Genomic DNA, 22,563 nt, shown 5'->3' with positions numbered 1-22,563 from the left:
AGCTTTGCTCGTTTGAAACGCTCAGAGGCACTGTCCATGGTGCTGCAGTTCTGCGCCCCTGGGAGCGTGTGGCTGGTGGAGGGGTCCACTGGTGTGTTTGTAAATAACATGTCCTGTGTAATAACCCATCAACCAATGCATTATGCCCAGTTGAGACTTTAATGGGATGTATTTGCTGGTGAATCATGTCCAGAGATAACACAAGCAGTCTCCCGGATTTTTCAAATAAAAAGAAACATTGCATTTGCGCAAGTATTGAAACTAAATTAACTAAAAGATTAACCTTATTTTTAAATGCGATTTTACACAACGCACAGGTTACCAGATGTCCAGCTTCCTATTTCCCTCCGTGGCGCGTGGTTGTTTAACCAGCGGCTCCCCGGGCTGCAGCCGTGGTGGCGTGATAAATAATTAAAGTGGACGGAGGGGAGCGAGCTGCAGCTGATTTGCTGATGTCAGGGAGCCAGTGCAGCATTTTCATGGTGCAGGGTGGAAACGCGCGGTGCCACTGTTCCACCACCACCACCATCATCATCATCATCTGCTGCTACTGCTGCTGCCCCCACACATGCGAGCCTGCCAGGCAAGATGATGCCAGCTGCCAAGATGTGGGCTTTGCTCTGCGTGTCGCTGTGCTGCCTGTCTCAGCCGGCTCTTTTCAAGAAGGCTTTCCGATGCCCTTCATCATGCAGCTGCTCCAAGGAGTCGATCATGTGCGTCGGGTCCTCTTATGTCCCGAGGATCTCCCCCAACGAGATCAATTCTCTGTGAGTAGCCTCCCCACCATGTGATCGTTTATTTTGTATTTTTACTGAATCGTACATGCACGTATGAGATATTCAAATGAGGAGTTTTATTTCAGTTATCCGGGGTTTTGCACCATTTGACAAAATCTGGGAGGCAATGCAGTCCTCACTGCCTCCTGCGCCTCAGTTCATCACTTTTCTGCATCTCCTCTCCTCTTCATGCTCTGCCTTTTCCCCTCCTCCAGGAGCATCGTGAATGGGACTTTCTCCGAGCTCAAAGAAGCGATGTTTGCTCACATGCCGTCCCTACAGCTGCTGTAAGAACACCTTCCATTTCTCCCCCCTGAACTTGAAGCCATATGGCTCCTTTGCAGATGCAGATTCCCAAACTCCTTTGGAATTTCCGAGGCTTAAATGCACCCCGCTGCCCAGTGGAGCAGTGGTACATGGAATCGGACCGTGTAAAGCTGCATTGCATATGACCAAACCCAATGTTAACATAGCACAAATCAATTAAGGCTCATGTATTCCTGCGGCGGACTTTCTGCAGATGCATGCACAGTGATGCATCTGTTTAGTGCATGTTAAAGCTATTAGCAGGGAGCTGCCGTTGGACACCTGCAGATGAATACTGGGAGTGAAGTGTGGAGCCGTCGGTGCCGTCCCAGGCCATATTGTAGACTACTTAAGCAGGGGCCATCAATCTGCAGGGTGACTCCACCACAGATGGCTGTGATGTCAGCATAAACAAAGGCGTGGCCGACGTAGAGCACTTAAACAAACGGATGTGATTTACATCTTGTGGTGTGTGTGTGTGTGTGTGTGTGTGTGTGTGTGTGTGTGTGTGTGTGTGTGTGTGTGTGTGTGTGTGTGTGTGTGTGTGTGTGTGTGTGTGTGAGAGTGTGTGTGTGTGTGTGTGTTTAAAGAGGGTCAGAAAACCTTGGTCATGTGGTGTAGTCACTGTGTTTTTGCATGAAGTGTTTCCCCTATACTCTGTTTTTCCTACATGAAACATAAAACCATGCATAATGTCGGCTCCTGCTAATACGTGTGTGTAATTCTTCATTGCAGGCTTCTAAATTCCAACTCCCTAACAACTATAAGGGATGATGCGTTCACGGGCCTCTCACATCTGGAGTACCTGTGAGTTCCTCTCTCGTTGCACACTTTAATATATCACAACAAAACCATCTAACGGGAGTGTTGTTATGGGTGTGATGAGGTTATGTGGTTGGATGTTGGTTTTTCAGAGTGAATGAGAAAGTGTGGACCGCACGCCCTCTGGTGGAATTTAGTTTCCACATAATGTCAAGCAGAGACTAATGCAATTAGTTCATCACACTGAGTGTCATTTTACAGTTTTTCTTTTATTTAAAAAGCAGATATAATGTTTTCATCACTAGAGTGTCTGTGCACATCCTGACAAAAATATTTTACCTTCAATAACTGAGCCACTTCAACCTTTTACCGTACAGCAAATGAAGGTGTCAGTATCTGCACGACGGATGCAGAAGTCATTGTTACTTCTTGTCCAAAACTAAAAGAGTCCGAATCCTAATGATTCTTTGTGGGACTTGGATTCCACTGGAACAGAGAGGGGAACCCCGCTGACAGAAAATCAGGCTGAATGTGTTTGAAACAAAAACGCTTGATTTGCAATATCAGTTACACACCATGAGTAAGTTGCAGTTGTGACATATTCTTGATTTATCACCCAATTCACAGTATTTCCCCTTTTTTTTCATCTTCCACAGGTTCATCGAGAGTAATAAGATAGAGACCGCATCCAAATTTGCCTTCAGGGGACTCAGGGACTTGACTCACTTGTATGTTTCAAACGAATCTTAATTAATTAAATATGGGTGTATATGGACTAGAAGTGATGCTAAATAGTAGACTGATAACACTGTTGAAAGTTTACAGAGATATTCAGAATGATTGTTATTATTACTATATTAATTATCTAGATTTGAATATTAATCTAAAACGTTGTCTTCGCCCATTTGCTTGAAAAGTAATTAAGATTGTCTCATGTTGTTTATTTTTGAATTATTAATTTCTTATTGATTTATTGATGCTCTTTCTAGGTCTTTGTCAAACAATAAAATTAACTCCTTGCCCAGGGACATCTTCATTGACCTGGAATCACTAATAGAGCTGTAAGTATGTCACATAGCACCGAATAATGTCCCCTGTTGTCGTACGAATCTATCCTGCGAACAATACATATCTTCTTCCCCCTAACTTTATTCTTCCTCGGCGCTTCTGGCTTTGCTACGTTGTTTCTCGGCTATGACGCTCGGTTTTACCCTATTGCAGGGATCTGCGGGGCAACGCTTTCGAGTGTGACTGCCGTGCCAAGTGGCTGATGACGTGGCTGAAGAACACCAACGCCACGGTGTCCGATGTCGTGTGTGCCGGACCGGAGGAAATGACGGACAAGCGCCTCAATGACATGGCCAGCCTGCACAACGAGTGCATCTCAACGGGTGAGAAACACTGGAGCCAGCTGGCATCAAAATCAACCATCTTACCCCAGTCTGACATAGTAAACAGTAGGCAGTCGACAGAAAAGGCAGGATTGTGTTTATCGTTTTAAAGTGGACAGTTTTTTAAATTTGTTTCTTTGTGTACATTTTAATTCAGGAATCTTCTTGTCTTTGTTACAGATTTTGTCCTCCATCAATCGGTGATGTCTGAATCCCTGTCTGTTGACACATTCAGTTATAAGAACGATGTCTACGTGACTATTGCTGCTCCCAGCATCGAGAGCTGCATGGTTTTGCAATGGGACCACATAGAGATGAATTTCAGGACCTATGATAACATCACAGGTATGACAAAGACAACAACAGTGCCCTGGTGGACTTTGACGCTAATGCCATCAGCTAATTCGTTTCCTTATCCTGCCTTTCAGGTCAGTCCATTGTGGGTTGCAAGTCGGTTGTCATCGAGGACCAGGTGTTTGTCATCGTGGCTCAGCTCTTCGGAGGTTCCCACATCTACAGGTTTGATGAGGACCAAAGCAGGTTCAGCAAGTTCCAGGACATTGAGGTGTCCAAGATCTCTAAGCCCAATGACATTGAGGCCTTCCAGATAGGCCCTGACTGGTTCTTTGTGATCGCTGACAGCTCCAAAGCGGGCCTGTCTACCCTCTACAAATGGAACAATAAGGGCTTCTATTCATACCAGTCGCTGCATGAGTGGTACCGCGACACAGATGCAGAGTTCTTGGACTTGGATGGGAAGGCCCACCTTATTTTGGCAAGCCGCTCGCAGGTGCCTGTGATCTACCAGTGGAGCCGGAGCAACCAGAAGTTTGTCCTGCAGGGCGAGATCCCCAACATGGAGGATGTAGTAGCTGTGAAGCACTTTCGGATCAAGGGGGAACTCTACCTGGCTTTGACACGCTACATTGGAGACTCCAAAGTTCTACGCTGGGGTGCAAAACAGTTTGCAGAGATCCAGGCTTTGCCCTCACGAGGCTCCATGATTCTGCAGCCGTTCTCTTTCAAAGAACGCATCTACCTGGCCCTGGGAAGTGACTACACCTTCTCACAGATCTACCTGTGGGATGATGAAGAGAAACTCTTTGACCGCTTCAAGGAGGTGTACATCCAGGCGCCGCGCTCCTTCACTGTGGTTCCCACTGGCCGCAGGGACTTCATCTTTGCCTCTAGCTTTAAGGGAAACACACAGATCTTTGAGCACATCATCATTGACTTGAGCTTGTGAAGAGCCTGTGCCTTATTGCCCTTCCTGCAATCGAACGTCTTCCAAGACAAAAATATATTTGAGGAGGGACAAGAGTGTTTTCTGAGCTGGATTCAAGTAGTGTTTGGAATTTGTTGAGCTCCTAAAGGTGTCTCTACTATTTATCAATGGCTTGTCCTTGTGTTCTCAGACTTTCACAGATCTGAGTTTTTAAAAGGAGAAGAGGGGTTGGTAAATGCAAAAAGCAGCTCCCCCTGAAAATGCAGCTGACATTCCTGAGGGTGTAAAGTTGATCCATTTGGATGTAAAGATTTGTGCAACCCCCAAACGATTTTATACCCATAAAGAAAGAACCAGAACTTCAGATAAATAACATGTTATAAATATTGTTTTATTCCTATTTGGGACATTTGAGGATTGAACAGGTTTGGTTGCCACCTACCTCATGTTCCGGTGGTAATGGACAGGATGTTGCCTTCTGGGTTTCATTGACCCACAGTGCCTCCCGCTGGCCGTGATAAAGTATCACACCCCTTTGTTTCTTTCACACAGTGAATGAAATGAAAGCACAATCCTTTAATTATCATAGCTGAGCTCACAGTTATTAGAGTGTAGTTTACTGGGTGATAGAGATGGTAACGCATACAGTAAGAAAAATAAGTGGTTTTTGGGAACGAATTATTCAGGACTGGAAATAGTTTAATGCTTTCTTAGACAAATGAATATGAATAGAAAAATCCCCAGTTAGATACAATTTTAGCTCAGAGGTACTCAAAGTGGCAAAGTAGACATAAGGTGTGTTTAGGTAATGTCAGGGAAATTCCACCTACTTACAAGTTTGTAAAAATAGCACCAGTTGTTGGACGGCTAACTCTGTAAACTTTTTTTTAGGCTGTCACTAAGAAAACAAAATCTATGTAAATATATCCACTTCATTTGGGAGACTTTTTCTGTCCGTCTTTCTGTTCCTTGAAATGTTGACTCACAAGCAACAAAATGTACATAAAACAAGGACAGCAATGCCACTACCTGTCTGTCAGCCAGAAATCCAAACAGATCTTTGCACTTACTTTAAAGTTAACAAAAGAAATGTTACCGCAGCTTGCAAGAGCATGACATACAAAAAAGGGTGTTTGCCAAATTCTTTTAAGATGAACCTAACTAAATCAGAATTCAAAAAGTACATCTCCTTATTAAGTGAATGATATTGCAATTTAAAAAAAAACATAAGGGAATATGCAGGCTTTACAACATGCAGATCTTTTCTATTGTTTAGTTTTAAACGTGCTGAATGTTATTCTCAAAATATACTGGAAGTTGAATTAGTTGTGTATGAAAATAAATGTGTAAATATATGATTGTGAGGTGTGTTCTATCGTGCATTGATCATTAGGATGATGATCAATGCGCTTTGTCAATCTCTCTCATTTTGCAAATTTTCTACCCATAATGTTCAAGTGAAAACTCAAAATATATGGAAGCTTAAAGTTACGGAAGTCAGCACTTGCAGGGAAGTATAACACTTTTAATCAGCTAATACGCAGCAATGGAAAGAAAACGATTTGTTTCAGTGCAAAGGTTTCTTTCAACTTTCTCTGAGGTGGTAGAGAGAGTTCGACGGTGTATCAATGGTGTGTGATAGACAAGTTATGTATGACAGTGTGTGTGAAGTGGTTGATAAGACTGAAAGAGCATATATACTGAAAACAAAGCTCCTTTAATCCATTTATAAGGTAGGGCAACCTGTCAGGCTACCTACAAGCCTCAACAGCTACTGATTAAGGTAGGGCAACCTGTCAGGCTACATACAGGCCTCAACAGCTACCGATTAAGGTCCAGTTTGTAAGATTTAGGTGAAAGGGATCTAGTGACAGAAATTTGATAAAAAATAATCCTAGTGATGTTTTCACGAGTGTGTTTCATCTAAATTTTACAAATTGTTGTTGTATTTTACCCTAGAATGGGCCCTTTATATTGAAATACTGTATATTAACATCAGGGGAGGTCCTCTCTTTGGAGGCCGCTATGTTTGCTGTAGGAGCCCAGACTGGACAAACTAAACACCCTTTGAGTTTTTATGAAAACTGAAGGTTACCACAGGTTGTGTTTCGTGTTTGGAAGGGGAGGATGAGGTGAGGGGTATTCAGCTGCAACATGACACTTCACCACTTTATGTCACTAAATTCTACACACTGCAACCTGTGTGTAACCTGAAATACAGAACTGAGGGCAGTGAAGCTTGCTGCTTGTTAAGTTAAACTCATGACTGGGTCTGCACTCAAATAAGCTTATCAGCATTTTCATCATTCAGACTTCAGTAACAAGAAACTCAAGGTGGGGAGTGACAAACCAACACAGTCAAATAATAAAAGAGTGGGCGGGATCTCCCAGTCCCATCATCAAGACTGTTGCATTGACTGTACATAAAAAAGTAATTCGAAACTCTCGGCTTCATGACAGCAGTTCACTAACCAATGGGTGGCGTCCAGGTAGGTTGTCTCTTGGATTGTTTGGGTGGAGCAAGAAAGAGAGACAGGAAGACAGGAAACGCACAATGTGTTAAGTTTCGATACTTCTTTCTACAGAAGACACTTCACTTCATCACTGTAAGTAAACTTCCCCTCCATTCCTCTGCTGGTAGATCAACTGCATTTGCGTCAATACAAGTCGGATTATAAACTAAACACCAGGACTCTGTGATGCTGTGTATCTTCCAAATATAACAAATGTACGAAGCACCACCTTTTTCTTCATCAGGTGAAGAAAAAGAAAAAAATTGTTCCCTCAGTTTAATAATCTGTGACCTCGGTTTACTTAATGAAGTCCTCAACTGCAACTCCAGACTGAGTTTATTCATTTGCCCGATCACACGGTTTGTTTGTGAGTTTGTGTGTGTGAGAGAGAGAGAGAGAGAGGCCTAATATATTGTACATGCAGAGCGTGAATGTTTGGCGCATGGATCATCATTATCTCGATAACGTGAGCTCGCACATCGTTAAAACAACAATTAAGATATTGTCGCAGACGATATACATCACACACCCCTAGGTTTCAGGTAAAAACATAGACTGTATATAAAGATGAAGAACAAAACATATTGATTTATGTAATATCATAATCATACTACATATGCTAACATGCGTCAAGTAGTTTGTTAAACTTAGGGAACGACTTGTATCCATGTTTTGAACTAGAATGTCTCTCAATAGAACGTTTACCTAAGCCAAGGCCAAACTGTCTCCTAAAATTCAATTTTTTTTTCATCAAGATCCTGGGAAATGGGTGAAAATAGTTTTTTCCTAAACTGTCACATCTTTCCACCAAATGTCGTGAAAAACCTCAAAGTAGTTTGTGCATTATCCTGCTGACCAACTCACCCAGCAATCAAATCCTAACCTCCTTGGGGGAGGTAATCCATCTTAATAAATGAGAAATGGAAACTTAATTTAAGTGTCCAAAAGCACTGAAAATGATGCTGATAAAAATATGTAAAGTAATGTTTTTTTCCACTTTGTTGTGGATTCAATTTGAAATACTCAAGTAGACACTGTGCTAAAATATCCCGAGTAGCCTTTTGGCTGCTCAACTCATAAATTTACAAAGGCATCAAATGTTTTAATAATGAGGATGTTTGTCTGCCCACAGGTAATCTGAAGAAGACAAATGGATTATCTACTACAGATTAAACTGGAAATCCCTCCAACATCAACACATCCTGTAATACAGTGTGTAATTAAAGGCAACCTCAAGAGTCTCAAAAAATTACTGAGGGACAATGACATTGATGGACAGTTCCCCTGCACTGAGTTGGATGATTTTATAACCCCACTGATTGCTGCTGTTGTATATAAAAAGACGGATATTTTCATTTACCTTCTAAAGGAGAATGGCGATCCAAATGCTTGTTCCAAAACGTCTTTGACACCTTTGCATTTCATTGGATGGGACGATGCACCGGCAATTTTTGCAAGGATGTTACTTGATGCAGGCGCCGATCCAAATGGATGGTTTCAACAGCCTTTCACACCTGTGCAAATAGCCAGCATTTGTGACAGGGATGATGTCGTGAAAGAGCTCCTCTCTGCTGGTGCACTGGTAGACTTGATACCTCCGACTGGACCTGAATGTCAATCTTTTAATCACAAAATAGCTCAGACAATTTTCAAGTTGGCTTCCAGTGGAGATGAACTATGCTCCAAATTAAGGGATTTTGTGGAACTGAAAATTGCTTTGCTAGACGGAAAAGAACCAGAAGAAGTGTTTAGAACTTTTGTCAGTCGTATGCTATTGGTTGATCCTCAGACTCATCTGACCATTATCGAGCTTCTCTTTAATGTTACTGGGAAAAATGAAGAAAAATACCGCAGAGAAAGCATCAAATGGCTGAAAGAAACTGAAAATTTGAACTCCTTCATTACAGGGGCAGTGAGTCACCTTCCAAAAATTCATCACGAACATGTACATTGTACGATAAAGAGTTTACATGCAGTCTTTTGCACAATTGAGCAGATACCAGTTGAGCAAGCACTGGTTATCATCCCCAGACTTTTGGAAATACTTGGCTACAAAGAGACACCTGACATTAAGCTGTTAGAAGCTGTTCAGTCAACACTGTATGTGATGACACAGAAAACACAAGTCACAAATGGCTGGCATCCAAGTTTTATTGAGAAGTTGTGCGGGACAGTTGCTCCTTTTGTCAACGATCAATTCTCCTCTGACATCCGAGTCTACACATATGGCATAGTTGGAAACTTGCTGTCTGTTGAACATGCTGTTAGCATCTTTACATCAGCAGGGATCACGTCAGTGCCAGAGGAGATACTGGCATCTGCAGATATGAAAATGAATGACAAGCTGAAAGAAGTGCTCAGACGACTGAAAGATCATTTGAGCAAACTCAACGGAGAGTGTGAAGGGGCAAGAAAAAAGAAGAAGAAAAAGAAAAAGAAGAAGCCAGAAAAGACCCAAGACCCAAATGATGAAGTTAGCAGTGCTTCAACTGATCCAGCAGTTCCAGCTGAAGCATCAGGAACACACCACTGGCTCCAAATAAGCGAGAGGTGGAGGGAAAAATTAGAGAGGCTTGTACACTGCTTAAAGACTGGTGAAAGTAAAGTCACCAGAATTGGAAGCATTGCTTACATCAATGATGTTGAGTTTCGCATAGCGAATGGGAGCGATGGTACTGAAGTCTTCTTGGGACTGAGAGAAAGTGACGGCCAAGAAATTGCAATTAAGAGAATGTCTAAAACCAACTATCAAGTGCTGAAGAATGAGGAAGTCCTTCTGCGACATCCAAAGCTCTACGACAGCTGTGTTGTGAAATATGTTGACTTTGAAGAAGATGAGAACTTTGGATATCTCTGTCTTCAACTTTGTGAATACACCCTGGAAGAACATATAAAAAAAAAGGATCACAGTCTGCATCCACAGGAACTTGTCTATGACGTCCTTGACAGTTTAAGGGCACTTCATTGTAAAGAGCCACAAATTCTCCACCGAGATCTCAAACCACAAAATGTTTTGATCGGTAAGTAAAGAAGAAAATATATAGAACAATGTAATTCACTGAAGCTGTTTTCAAACATGAACTCTGGAGAATGTCAGGACAACTGACTCCTGACACTCTACAGACTTTGTCTTTCACAAACAGACAGCGGGTTATTCGGTTCTGATATATCAGGTCAGACAAAAGGAAAATGTCAGTAGCATTCAGGTGATGGTTGGCATCAGGGTAGAGCATCATGATGTAGAAACATAATGTTTAAATTCAACTGCGTAAATCACATGCTTTTATTTAGAGACACCGGCGTCAACCCTCACGTTCAAAAGCTAATTAGATCTTGTCTTTCCCTGTTCCCATCTTCTTCAGGACCTTCTATGTCTATGCCACCATCCATCACTTGTTAAAAACATCAACATCAAACTGAATTTACTAAATATTTGAATTCATTTGGTACAACAGATTTATTTTCACTGCATCAATCTACTCCATTTATCTCACAGATGTGAACGGAAGGGCAAGATTAGCTGATTTTGGCATAAGCAGACGTTTGCCTAAAAACCAAACTACTTATCACACACGCAGTGCAGGAACAGAAGGCTGGATGGCCACAGAGACTTTAAAAGAAGACGGTGACATACGATACAAATCGAGCACAGATATACAGGTTAGTATTTGTGTTGCATGTATTCACTTGATGATTCAGTGAAAACTAAAAATGCTGTTGATTAAACTGCGTTGCTGACTTTTCAGGTGGCAGGAATGCTGATTTATTTCATCCTCTCCGGTGGACACCATCCTTTTGCTGGTGATCGCTATGAGCTTATGTCAAACATTATAAAGGGGAAGTATAAGTTGGACCACGTTCAAGATGTGGTGGCCAAGGATCTCATCGAGAAGATGATCGATAAAGAACCACAGAACAGACCCAGAGTGGAAGAGTGTTTGAGTCATCCCTTCTTCTGGACCAGCACAAAGTAAAATCTCTTTTGTCATAGCCAGTTATCTCAGATTATTCAGAAGCTGCAGCTTTATGTTTGAGAGCTAGCATAGTGTTGACTCAAAGGTTTACATACAGTGGCTCTTTCAGCTTAATGTTAACATGGTGATTCAAAGAAGGTAACATGTTTACCATGGCCGCCGTCTTAATTTAAGATATTAGCATGTCAATATTTTCGAATAATAAGGAAATTGAATACAAACTATCTTCTGAAAATGTCCGACATGTTTGGCCATAGGCTAAATCAGAGGATTGGAAAAATGTAATATTTGACTGGACATCACTGTAGGAATTCAAGGATATTTATTGGGATACACCATTTAATGTATATACTAAGTGACATGGCTGTTCATCACATAGTTCTTGAGATCAATTCAGTCTACACCAACATGGTGGACGAGCCCACAGATATTGCCATCTGTGGAGCCATGCAGCCAGTAAGGCCATTAAAAAAAAAGTCCATGAAGTGTTTCACCTGGAGAAGCTGCTGTGGACTTTTGTCGTTACTTTTTCTTCATTTTCTCAAATTTCTCCGTCAATCTTCACAAATATCTATACTACCATTTTTAATCAATGTCATGCAATGAAAATATTTATGTTTTTTATAAAGCAGGCCCGCCTAAATGTGCAATCTTCTGTTTTTACTCAGGAAAGTACAATACTTGAGGCAGGTTGGGAACTTGAAGGAGGTGGCAAGCAGACAAAATGTTAACCAGGAGTTGATTTTGATGCTGGATGAATGTGCTGAGGGTGTTCTCTACAATCAGTGGAAAACTAAGGTGATTGCAACTCTTTTGAAACCGCACCACTTTGTCACCTTTTATAAATGTGAATATTAATTGTTTGCCACTGTAGTTTTCACCCGACCTGTTGCTGAGGGTGGATGACAAGAAGAAACCATACCCTGAAAACATACTGGGATTACTCCGCTTCATGCGAAACCTCCAGGAGCACTAGTAAGTTAAAAAGATGAATAAACTCCAAACAGTGATATTGAGATTTTTAACAAGTTTTCAATCCCGTCCCTGAGCACCACAACTCCATTCACCTCCACTTTTAAGGTGAATTTACAAAGGAGTCAATTATGTTCATAAGATTGTGATTTTGACAAATAAGCATTTGGAAACATTTTAGGATTTCAAGCGTCCAAACAAGTTTATATTCAGTGATACATTTAAGCTTATGGGAAAATGTTTTTATTGACTGCATTTATTCAATAATCTTTTCTTCACTGTTTAATTTATTTATTGGTATAAGTTGAACTAACTTTAACTTTGCACTTAGTTGTTGACTATATGTCTGCACATATATCAGTTTGTTGCCACTGTTATATGAATTATCAAGAGACATAATTATCCCCAAATAGTTACTGGATAATTTTGTGTGCATGCCTATCAGTTCCCACAATATGACAGATGTTTGTCATATTCCCTGGGAAGTTTGTGAAATTATGCAAAAGTAATACTTTTAATGAGGTCATAAGCCAAAGGTTCAGAAGTAACTGGTCTACTGAACATTCAGGATTTTCTTGGTGATATTATTCCAACTCTCTGTTTGCAGTCCCGATGATGCAGCCAGCGTTGATCTGACATCACTGTTTCCTGATCTCTTTGGATGCGTTTATAAATTCACCATAAGGAAAGGGTGGAATTTAGAGAATCCCCTGAAGGAAATGTTCACACCAGAAAAGACAGGGGGCGCCAACAGATATGAAGTGGAACCCCAAAACAATGACGAGCACGTCAGGCTTGCAGTTCAAGAATCTGAACACACTTTCACTGAGCCAACTGCAGATACCAAAAGCAGCATCAGCCGTATCTAGTCCAGTAGAGCTAACCTGGGTAGATTCATCATTGATGATGAAACTGCACCATTCATAGAGACTATTTGAACAGGCAGTTTAAATAAACGTTAATATCTTTAAGCTGCATTTTAAGTTGAGTTTAATTAAAGCATTCAAACAAATCCAGTCAAGTAAACATTTGGCTAAAACAATGTTCATCACTGCCTCCTATATTTGTTAATAGATTTGCATTAACAGTTAATACAACAATCCTGTGCTGGGTACCTAGGTCTCAAGCTTTGTATTAAACTCCAGAATTAACATGGTGCTGTTTTCCTCAGATTCAGAATTCCAAGGCTGGTCATCAAAATATTCCTCTTTCACTATATGATGATGACTCAGTATTTTATAATGTATAATACAGGACATTTTATTGACTATTTCGTCTATGATTTTTGAATGAAGTTTTTACTCTTGACCTTGAGACTTAAAAGGAGCAATTACATTTTTTTTGGCCACAGTAGATTCTTATTTTACAAAGTTGAGGATCATAGCGAGGTAATGTGATCAGAACAATCAACAATGCTTTGTCATAGAGTACTAAATCTATATTTCTTGAAAAAAAACTTGAAAAATCGCCATTACCAATTTTTTTTGAGTCATTTTAGCTTCTTGAGATGTTAAACTTCATCTATCAAACATGTAAAAATATGATTTTGAGAAATGTTTTATCTAGTTGTGTTCATGTGATGCTACTGCCCGCTGTGTGCCTACCCTTGTGAGAGAGCTTGTGTGGGTGCAAAGGGGAACTCGGCTCCTAAAGAGGATAACAGAAATGATGTTGTTTCGAGTCGAATTTCAATGTCGGTTTAGGGTAATTGCTGTTTGTATTTATCTTTCCTATTGTTTTAGACCTTTTTACAAAGAAACATAACATATTTAGTGCAGAATTGAATGCGATTGTTGGACCTTTTGTTGAAGTATGTGATTGACCATGTGCCAGACGGACTGCACTATATTTTTTATATTCATTCAGACTTTCAGAGATCTGAGTTTTTAAAATGAGAAGAGGGGTTGGTAAATGTAAAAAGCAGCCTCCCCCTTAAAATTCAGCTGACATTCCTGAGGGTAGAAAATTGATCCATTTGGATGTATATATTTTTGCAATACCCTTTGTTAATGGTTTTATACCCATAAATAAATAATCAGAACCTCAGAGAAATATAATGTTTCAAATATTGATTTATTCCCATTTGGGACATTTGAGGATGGAACCGGTTTGGTTGCCACCTACCTCATGTTCCGGTTGTAATGTACAGGATGTTGCCTTCAGGGTTTCATGGACCCACAGTGCCTCCCGCTTGCCGTGATACAGTATCACACACCTTTGTTTTTTTCACACAGGGAATGTAATGAAAGCACAAACCTTTAATTATCATAGCTGAGATCACAGTTGTTAGAGTGTAGTTTAGTGGTAAAGGTAACTGGGTGCTAGAGATGATATTGCATACAGTAAGACAAATAAATGGTTTTTGGGGGTGAATTATTCAGGACTGGATATAGTTTAATGCTTTCTTAAACAAATGTATATTAATAGAAAATCCTCAGTTAGATACAATTTTTGCTCAGAGGAACTTAAAGTGGCAAAGTAGACATGAGGTGTGTTTAGGTGATGTCAGGGAAATTCCACCTACTTACAAGTTTGTAAAAATAGAACCAGTTGTTGGACAGCTAACTTTGTAATAAAATATTCAATAATCCTAGTGATGTTTTCACGAGTGTGTTTCTTCTAAATTATACAAATTGTTGTTTTATTTTACCCTAGAATGGGCCCTTTATATTTTTTAATACTGTATATTTACATCGAGGGGGTCCTCTCTTTGTTTCTTGCAGTAACCCAGACTGGCCAAATTAAACACCCTTTGAGTTTTAATGAAAACTGAAGGTTACCACAGATTGTGTTTCATGTTTGGAAGGGGAGGATGAGGGGAGGGGTATCAGCTGCAACATGACATTTCAACACTTTATGTCACTAAATTCTACACACTGCAACCTGTGTGTAACCTGAAATACAGAACTGAGGGCAGTAAAGCTTGCTGCTTATTAAACTCATGACTGGGTCTGCACTCAAATAAGCTTCTCATTATTTTCATCATTCCTTCATTCAGACTTCAGTGACAGGAAACTCAGAGATCAAGGTGTGTAGTGACTTCAACGAAAACCAACAGAGTCAAACTATAAAAGAGTGGGCGGGGTCTCCCAGTCCCATCATCAAGACTGTTGCATAGACTGTACATAAAAAAGTAATTCGAAACTCGGCTTCATGACAGCAGTTCACTAACCAATGGGTGACGTCCAGGTAAGTTGTCTCTTGACTGTTTGGGAGGAGCAAGAAAGAGAGACAGGAATACAGGAAACACACAACGTGTTAAGTTTCGATTCTTCTTTCTACAGGAGACACTTCACTTCATCACTGTGAGTAAACTTCCCCTCCATTCCTCTGCTGGTAGATCAACTGCATTTCTTTCAATACAAGTCGGATTATAAACTAAACACCAGGACTCGGTATGATAACGTGGATCTAACGGGGCTGTAGATAACAAGCAAAGCGCCGTTAGAACACATGTAGGGAGCTCACTGGTATCAGGTGAAGGAATGAGAATAAGTCCGTTCCCTCAGTTTAATAATCTGTTTCCTCGGTCACGCTAAGGAAGTCCTCAACTGCGTCAAACGCTCCACGTACTTTTAATAAGTTTATAAAGTCTGTTGTTTTAAACCAGACTGAGTTTATAACATGTGCCCGATCACACTGTTTGTGTATGAGTATCTGTAGGTTTGTGTGTGAGAGAGAGAGAGGAAAAGAGCGAGCGTCCGGTGTAAACAGACAAGCGGCTGCAAATTTGAGAATGGCGCGGGCCTTCTGCTTCCGGCAACCTGCAGAAAGAGAGAGGGAGGTAGAGACATAGAGAGAGCACCATTACATTTTTCCTCTCGCGCTCCCCCTAGAGGCAGCTCGCGCAACACCACACTTTGGGGATCTCTGATCGAGAGCCTGTGTGACGCATGGATCATCATTATCTCGATAACGTGAGCTCGCACATCGTTAAAACAATAATTAAGACATTATTGTTGACGATATATATCACACACCCTTAGGTTTCAGGTAAAAACATAGACTGTATTAAAAGATGAACAACAAAACCTATTCATTTATGTAGTATCATAATCATACTATATATGCTTACATGCGTCCTTGATATCAGTCTCCGAACGAGACCGGATTTTTTTTTTCATCAAGATCCTTGATAATGCATCTTAAAACAGGCTGCTCAACTCATACGTTTACAAAGGCATCACATGAATTAATAATTATGATGTTTGTCTGCCCACAGGTAATCTGAAGCAGAGAAATGGATGGTCTACCAGAGATTAAACTGGAAATCCCTCCAACGTCAACACATCCTGTAATACTGTTTGTAATTCAAGGCAACCGCAAGAGCCTCAAAATATTTCTGAGGGACAATGACATTAATGGACTGTTCCCCTGCACTGAGTTGGATGATGATATAACACCACTGATTGCTGCTTTTGTATATCAAAAGAGGGAAATTGTCCTTTACCTTCTTAAGGAGAATGGCGATCCAAATGTTTGTTCCAAAACGTCTTTGACACCTTTGCATTACATTGGATGGTACAATGCACCTGCAATTTGTGCAAGGATGTTACTTGATGCAGGTGTTGATCCAAATGGACAGTTACCACAGCCACTCACACCTCTGCAAATAGCCAACATTTTTGCCAGGGATGATTTCATGAAAGAGCTCCCCTCTGCTGGTGAACCGGTAGACTTGATACAAGGGACTAAACCTGAAGATCATTCTTTCAATCATAAAATAGCTCAGACACTTTTTAGGTTGGTTTCCAGTGGAGATGAACTATGCTCTGGATTAAGAGATTTTGTGGAATTTAAAATTGCTACACCAAGAAAAACAAACCCAGAAGAAGTGTTAAGAGCTTTTGACAGTCGTATGCTATGGGTTGGAAACTTGCCGTCTGTTGAACATGCCGTTAGCATCCTTAAATCAGCGAGGATAACGTCAAATGATGAAGTTGGCATTGCTTCAACTGATCCAGCAGTTCCAGCTGAAGCATCGGGAAAACACAACTGGCTACAAATTAGCGAGAGGTGGAGGGGAAAATTAGAGAGGCTTGTACACTGCTTAAAGAGTGATGAAAGTAAAGTCATCAGAATTGGAAGCATTGCTTACATCAGTGATGTTGACTTTCGCATAGCGAAAGGAAGCGATGGAACTGAAGTCTTCTTGGGGCTGAGAGGAAGCGATGGCCAAGAAATTGCGATTAAGAGAATGTCTAAAACCAACTATCAAGTGCTGAAGCATGAGGTAGAACTTCTGAGACTTCCGAAACTGTACGATAGCTGTGTTGTGAAATATATTGACTTTGCAGAACATGAGCACTTTGGATATCTTTTTCTTCAACTTTGTGAATACAACCTGGAAGAACATATCAGAAACAATGATGGCATTCTGCGTCCAGAGAAACTTGTCCATGACGTCCTTGACGGTTTAAGGGCACTTCATTGTCAAGGGCCCCAAATTCTCCACCGAGATCTCAAACCACAAAATGTTTTGATCGGTAAGTAAAGAAAAAAATATATAGAACAATGTACTTCACTGAAGCTGTTTTCAAACATTTACTAAATATTTGAATTCAGGTGGTACAACAGATTTATTTTCACTGTATCAATCTTCTCCATTTATCTCACAGATGTGAACGGAAGGGCAAGATTAGCTGATTTTGGCATAAGCAGACGTTTGCCTAAAAATCAAACTACTTATCACACACGCAGTGCAGGAACAGAAGGCTGGATGGCCACAGAGACTTTAAAAGAAGACGGTGACATACGATACAAATCGAGCACAGATATACAGGTAAGCATTTGTGTATCATGTATTCTCTTTATGATTAAGTGAAAACAAAATATTTTGTTGATTAAACTGCGTTGCTGACTTTTCAGGTGGCAGGAATGCTGATTTATTTCATCCTCTCCGGTGGACACCATCCTTTTGGTGGTGAACGCTATAAGCTTATGTCAAACATTAAAAAGGGGAAGTATAAGTTGGAGCACGTTCAAGATGTGGTGGCCAAGGATCTCATCGAGAAGATGATCGATAAAGAACCAAAGAACAGACCCAGAGTGGAAGAGTGCTTGAGTCATCCCTTCTTCTGGACCAGCACAAAGTACAATCTCTTTTGTCATAGCCAGTTATCTCTGAATATTCAGATGCTGCAGCTTTATGTTTGAGAGCTAGCATAGTGTTGACTCAAAGGTTTACATACAGTGGCTGTTTTCAGACACTTTGGCTCTTCCACTTCAATGTTAACATGGTGATTCCAAGCAGGAAAAATGTTTATCATGGCCGCCATCTTAGATTAAGATATTTGCATTTCAATATTTTCTTATAATAAGGACATTTTATACAAACTATCTTCCGAAAAAATGATGTGATTGTCTTTGACCGACTTGTTTGGCATTAGGCTAAATCAGAGTATTTTAAATATTTAATATTCGATTGACAGCCCTGTAGGACTTCAAGGATATTTATTGGGATACACCATTGAAGTGTATTGAATTGATGTTCCTTGTTACATGGCTGTTCAATCACATAGTTTTTTAGATCAATTCAGTCTACACCAACATGGTGGACGAGCCCACACATATTGCCATCTGTGGAGCCATGCAGCCAGTAAGGCCATTAAAAAAAAAGTCCATGAAGTGTTTCACCTGGAGAAGCTGCTGTGGACTTTTGTCGTTACTTTTTCTTCATTTGCTCAAATTTCTCCGTCAATCTTCACAAATATCTATACTACCATTTTTAATCAATGTCATGCAATGAAAATATTTATGTTATTGTAAAGCATGCCGCCTAAATGTGCAATCTTCTGTTTTTACTCAGGAAAGTACAATACTTGAGGCAGGTTGGGAACATGAAGGAGGTGGCAAGCCGAACAAATGTTAACCAGGAGTTGATTTTGATGCTGGATGAATGTGCTGAGGGTGTTCTCTACAATCAGTGGAAAACTAAGGTTATTGCAACTTAAAAATTCATCTTTTGAAACCCCACCACATTGTTCTGACAAAGTCTCTTCGTCAGCTTGTATAACTGTGAATATTAATTGTTCTCCACTGTAGTTTTCACCCGACCTGTTGCTGAGGGCAGATGACAAGAAGAAACCATACCCTGAAAACATACTGGGATTACTCCGCTTCATGCGAAACCTCCAAGAGCACTAGTAAGTTAAAAAGATGAATAAACTCCAACCAGTGATATTGAGATTCTTAACAAGTTTTCAATCCCGTCCCTGAGCAACACAACTCCATTCACCTCCACCTTTAAGGTGAATTTACAAAGGAGTAAATTATGTTCATAAGATTCTGATTTTGACAAATAAGTATTTGGAAACATATTAGGATTTCAAGTGTCCAAACAAGTTTATATTCAGTGATACATTTAAGCTTATGGGAAAATGTTTTTATTGACTGCATTTATTCAATAATTTTTTTTATCCACTGTTTAATTTATTTATTGGTATTAGTTTAACTAACTTTAACTTTAACATTGCACGTAGTTGTTGACTATATGTCTGCAAATATATCGGTTCGTTGCCAGTTATATGAATTATTACGAGAAATAATTACCCCCAAATATCTTCTTATCTCTTTCGTTTTTTAGTTACTGATTATTTTGTGTAGAGGCCCATCAGTCCCCTCAATATGACAGATTTTATTCATATTCCCTGGGAGGTTTGTGAAATTGTGCAAAAGTGATAATTTTTAAGAGGCCACAAGCCAAAGGTTCAAAAGTTACTGGTCTACTGAACATTCAGGATTTTCTTTGTAATATTATTCCACTTCTCTGTTTGCAGTCCCGATGATGCAGCCAGCGTTGATCTGACATCACTGTTTCCTCATCTCTTTGGATGCGTTTATAAATTCACCATAAGGCAAGGGTGGAATTTAGAGAATCCCCTGAAGGAAATGTTCAAACCAGAAAAGACAGGGGGCGCCAACAGACATGAAGTTGAACCCATAAACGATGAAGAGCACGTTGGCCTTGCAGTTCAAGAATCTGAACACACTTTCACTGAGCCAACTGCAGATGCCAAAAGCAGCATCGGCCGTATCTAGTCCAGTAGAGCTAACCTGGGTAGACTCTGCATTGATGATGAAACTGCACCATTCATAGAGACTAATTGAACAGGTAGTTTAAATAAATGTTAATCACTGCCTCCTATATTTGTCAATAGATTTGTATTAACAGTACCTAGGTCCCGAGCTTTGTATTAAACTCCAAAATTAACATGGTGCTGTTTTCCTCAGATTCAGAAGTCCAAGGCTAGTCATCAAAATATTCCTATTTCACTATATTATGATTATTCAGTATTTTATAATGTATAATACAGGACAATAAATTTATTTGAATTTTCTATATACATTTTATTTGTATTACTGTAGTTTGAGAGTAGTGATCATATTTCACTAAAGCATGCAGACTCCTTGAATTGCATTCTTACATATTGAGTTATATACATCAAGTTTTTATCAATAGGATGAGTAAAGTAAAGTAAATTGATTTCAAGGGACTTTCTTTTCACTTCAGTATTTTGTCCATGATTTTGATAACGTTTTTACACTTGACCTTGAGACTTAAAAGGAACAATTAAAAAATGTTCTGCCCACAGTAGATTCTTATTTACAAAGTTGAGGATTATAGTGAAGTAATGTGATCAGAACAATCAACAATGCAGAGTCATAAAGTGCCAAATCTACATTACCTTGAAAAATTATAAATTTTGATTTGAGTCCTTTCAGGTTCTTGATCTGTCAAACATGTGAAAATATGATTGTGAGATTTTTTTTTATCTTATTTCGATGTGTTCATGTGATGCTACTGCCCATCCTGCCCGTACCCTTGTGCGAGAGCTTGTGTGGGTGCAAACGTGAACGTGGCTCCCGAGTCGCTTTGGATCGAATTGAATGCCTGTTCAGGGAAACAGCAGATTTTGTATATATATGTATTCAATTGTTTTAGAGCTTATTACAACATTACATATTTAGTGCAGAATTTAATGAGACTGTTGTGCCTTTTGCAGAAGTATGTGCTTGACCATGTGCCATTCGGACTGCACTGTATTTTATATTCATTCAGACTTTCAGAGATCTGAGTTTTTAAGAGGAGAAGAGGGTTCCTGAGGGTAGAAAATTGATCCATTTGGATGTATAGATTTGTACAATCCCCTTTGTTAATGGTTTTATAACCATAAAGAAAGAACCAGAACCTCAGGGAATATCATTTTACAAATATTGATTTATTCCCATTTGGGACATTTGAGGATGGAACCGGTTTGGTTGCCACCTACCTCATGTTCCGGTGGTAATGTACAGGATGTTGCCTTCTGGGTTTCATTGAGCCACAGTGCCTCCCGCTGGCCGTGATAAAGTATCACACACCTTTGTTTTTTTCACACAGAGAATGAAATGAAAGCACAAACCTTTAATTATCAAAGCTGAGATCACAGTTGTTAGAGTCTAGTTTAGCGGTAAAGATTACTGGGTGCTAGAGATGATATCGTGTACAATAAGAAAAATTAAGTGGTTTTTGGGATGAATTATTCAGGACTGGATATAGTTCAATGCTTTCTTAGACAAATGAATATGAATAGAAAATCCTCAGTTAGATACAATTTTAGCTCAGAGGTACTCAAAGTGACAAAGTAGACATGAGGTGTGTTTAGGTGATGTCAGGGAAATTCCACCTTCTTACTAGTTTGTAAAAAATAGCACCGGTTGTCGGACTGCTAACTTTGTAACCTTTGTTTTAGGCTGTCACTAAGAAAATGCTCCACATTACTGAAGTCAGTGGACTCAAACAAATAAATACATTCATCCAAGGACAAATGTGTGAGCCCAAAAATGAAAGGAAAATAAATCGACGGAAACAGATCCACTTGAGTTGAGATGTTTTCTGTCCAAAAAATGATGTTTGCCAGATTCTTTAGCAATGAGCCTATCAAAATCAGAAGTCTAAAAGTACTTATTATTAAGTGAATGGTATTGCATTTTTTTTTTTAAACATAAGGGAATATGCAGGCTTTACAACATGCAGATTCTTTTCTATTATTTAGTTTTAAACGTGTTGAATGTTATTCTCAAAATATACTGGAAGTTTAATCAGTTGTGTATGAAAATAAATGTGTAAATATATGATTGTGAGATGTGTTCTATCGCGCACTGATCGTTACGATGATTAAAGAATATTGATACAAGATACCTTGTTATCTCTCTTAGTTTGCGGATTTTCTCCCCATAATGTTCAAGTGAAATATATGGAAACGTAAAGTTACACAAATGTCAAAAATGTTGTCATCAGCGCTTGCAGGGAAGTATACAACACTTTTAATCAGCTATATCGCAGCAACGGAAAGTAACAGATGTATTTCAGGGCAAAGGCTTCTTTCAACTTTCTCTGAAGTGGTAAAGAGAGTTTGAAGGTGTATCAATGGTGTGTGATAGACAAAGCTCTGTATGAAAGTGTGTGTGAAGCGTTTTGAGTGGTTGATAAGACTGGAAAAGCGTACATACTGAAAACAAAGTTCATTAATCCATTTATAAGGTAGGGCAACCTGTCAGGCTACATACAGGCCTCAACAACTGCAGATTAAAGGTCCAGTGTGTAAGATTTAGGTGAAAGGGATCTATTGACAGAAATTTGATAAAAAATAATCCTAGTGA

General features: G+C 39.7%; 3 protein-coding genes across 4 annotated transcripts in view; all 3 read left to right on the top strand.

Moving 5' to 3' along the window:
* Positions 1-588: 588 nt before the first annotated feature.
* On the top strand, positions 589-5,816 carry lgi2a (leucine-rich repeat LGI family, member 2a). Its single transcript, XM_053416329.1, has 8 exons — positions 589-767; positions 992-1,063; positions 1,818-1,889; positions 2,501-2,572; positions 2,834-2,905; positions 3,066-3,235; positions 3,416-3,580; positions 3,664-5,816. Exons 1-8 carry the CDS (start codon positions 589-591, stop codon positions 4,479-4,481), a joined length of 1,620 nt encoding a protein of 539 aa, XP_053272304.1. The 3' UTR covers positions 4,482-5,816.
* Positions 5,817-6,923: 1,107 nt separating this feature from the next.
* LOC128430070 (uncharacterized) overlaps positions 6,924-22,563 on the top strand; it is a 49,475-nt gene continuing 33,835 nt past the window's right edge. The window contains exons 1-7 of one of the 2 annotated variants that reach the window (XM_053416011.1): positions 6,924-7,066; positions 8,106-9,993; positions 10,470-10,633; positions 10,720-10,943; positions 11,616-11,745; positions 11,822-11,922; positions 12,527-14,512. In XM_053416011.1, the coding sequence (XP_053271986.1) occupies positions 8,124-9,993; positions 10,470-10,633; positions 10,720-10,943; positions 11,616-11,745; positions 11,822-11,922; positions 12,527-12,788 (2,751 nt within the window). In that variant the 5' untranslated portion in view covers positions 6,924-7,066; positions 8,106-8,123 and the 3' untranslated portion in view covers positions 12,789-14,512. Of the gene's footprint in view, positions 7,067-8,105; positions 9,994-10,469; positions 10,634-10,719; positions 10,944-11,615; positions 11,746-11,821; positions 11,923-12,526; positions 14,513-22,563 lie in introns of those variants that run through there. The other variant, XM_053416013.1, reaches the window with a different exon arrangement.
* Positions 15,068-22,035, top strand: LOC128430072 (serine/threonine-protein kinase/endoribonuclease IRE1). The gene is made up of 7 exons (XM_053416019.1): positions 15,068-15,224; positions 16,142-17,405; positions 17,538-17,701; positions 17,788-18,011; positions 18,728-18,857; positions 18,964-19,064; positions 19,698-22,035. Exons 2-7 carry the CDS (start codon positions 16,160-16,162, stop codon positions 19,957-19,959), a joined length of 2,127 nt encoding a protein of 708 aa, XP_053271994.1. The 5' UTR covers positions 15,068-15,224; positions 16,142-16,159; the 3' UTR covers positions 19,960-22,035.

This window comes from Pleuronectes platessa, chromosome 23, assembly GCF_947347685.1.
Source record: "Pleuronectes platessa chromosome 23, fPlePla1.1, whole genome shotgun sequence".
Taxonomy (NCBI): domain Eukaryota; kingdom Metazoa; phylum Chordata; class Actinopteri; order Pleuronectiformes; family Pleuronectidae; genus Pleuronectes; species Pleuronectes platessa.
Note: the sequence above shows the minus strand (reverse complement) of the source record. Positions and strands in the feature narration are given on the sequence as shown.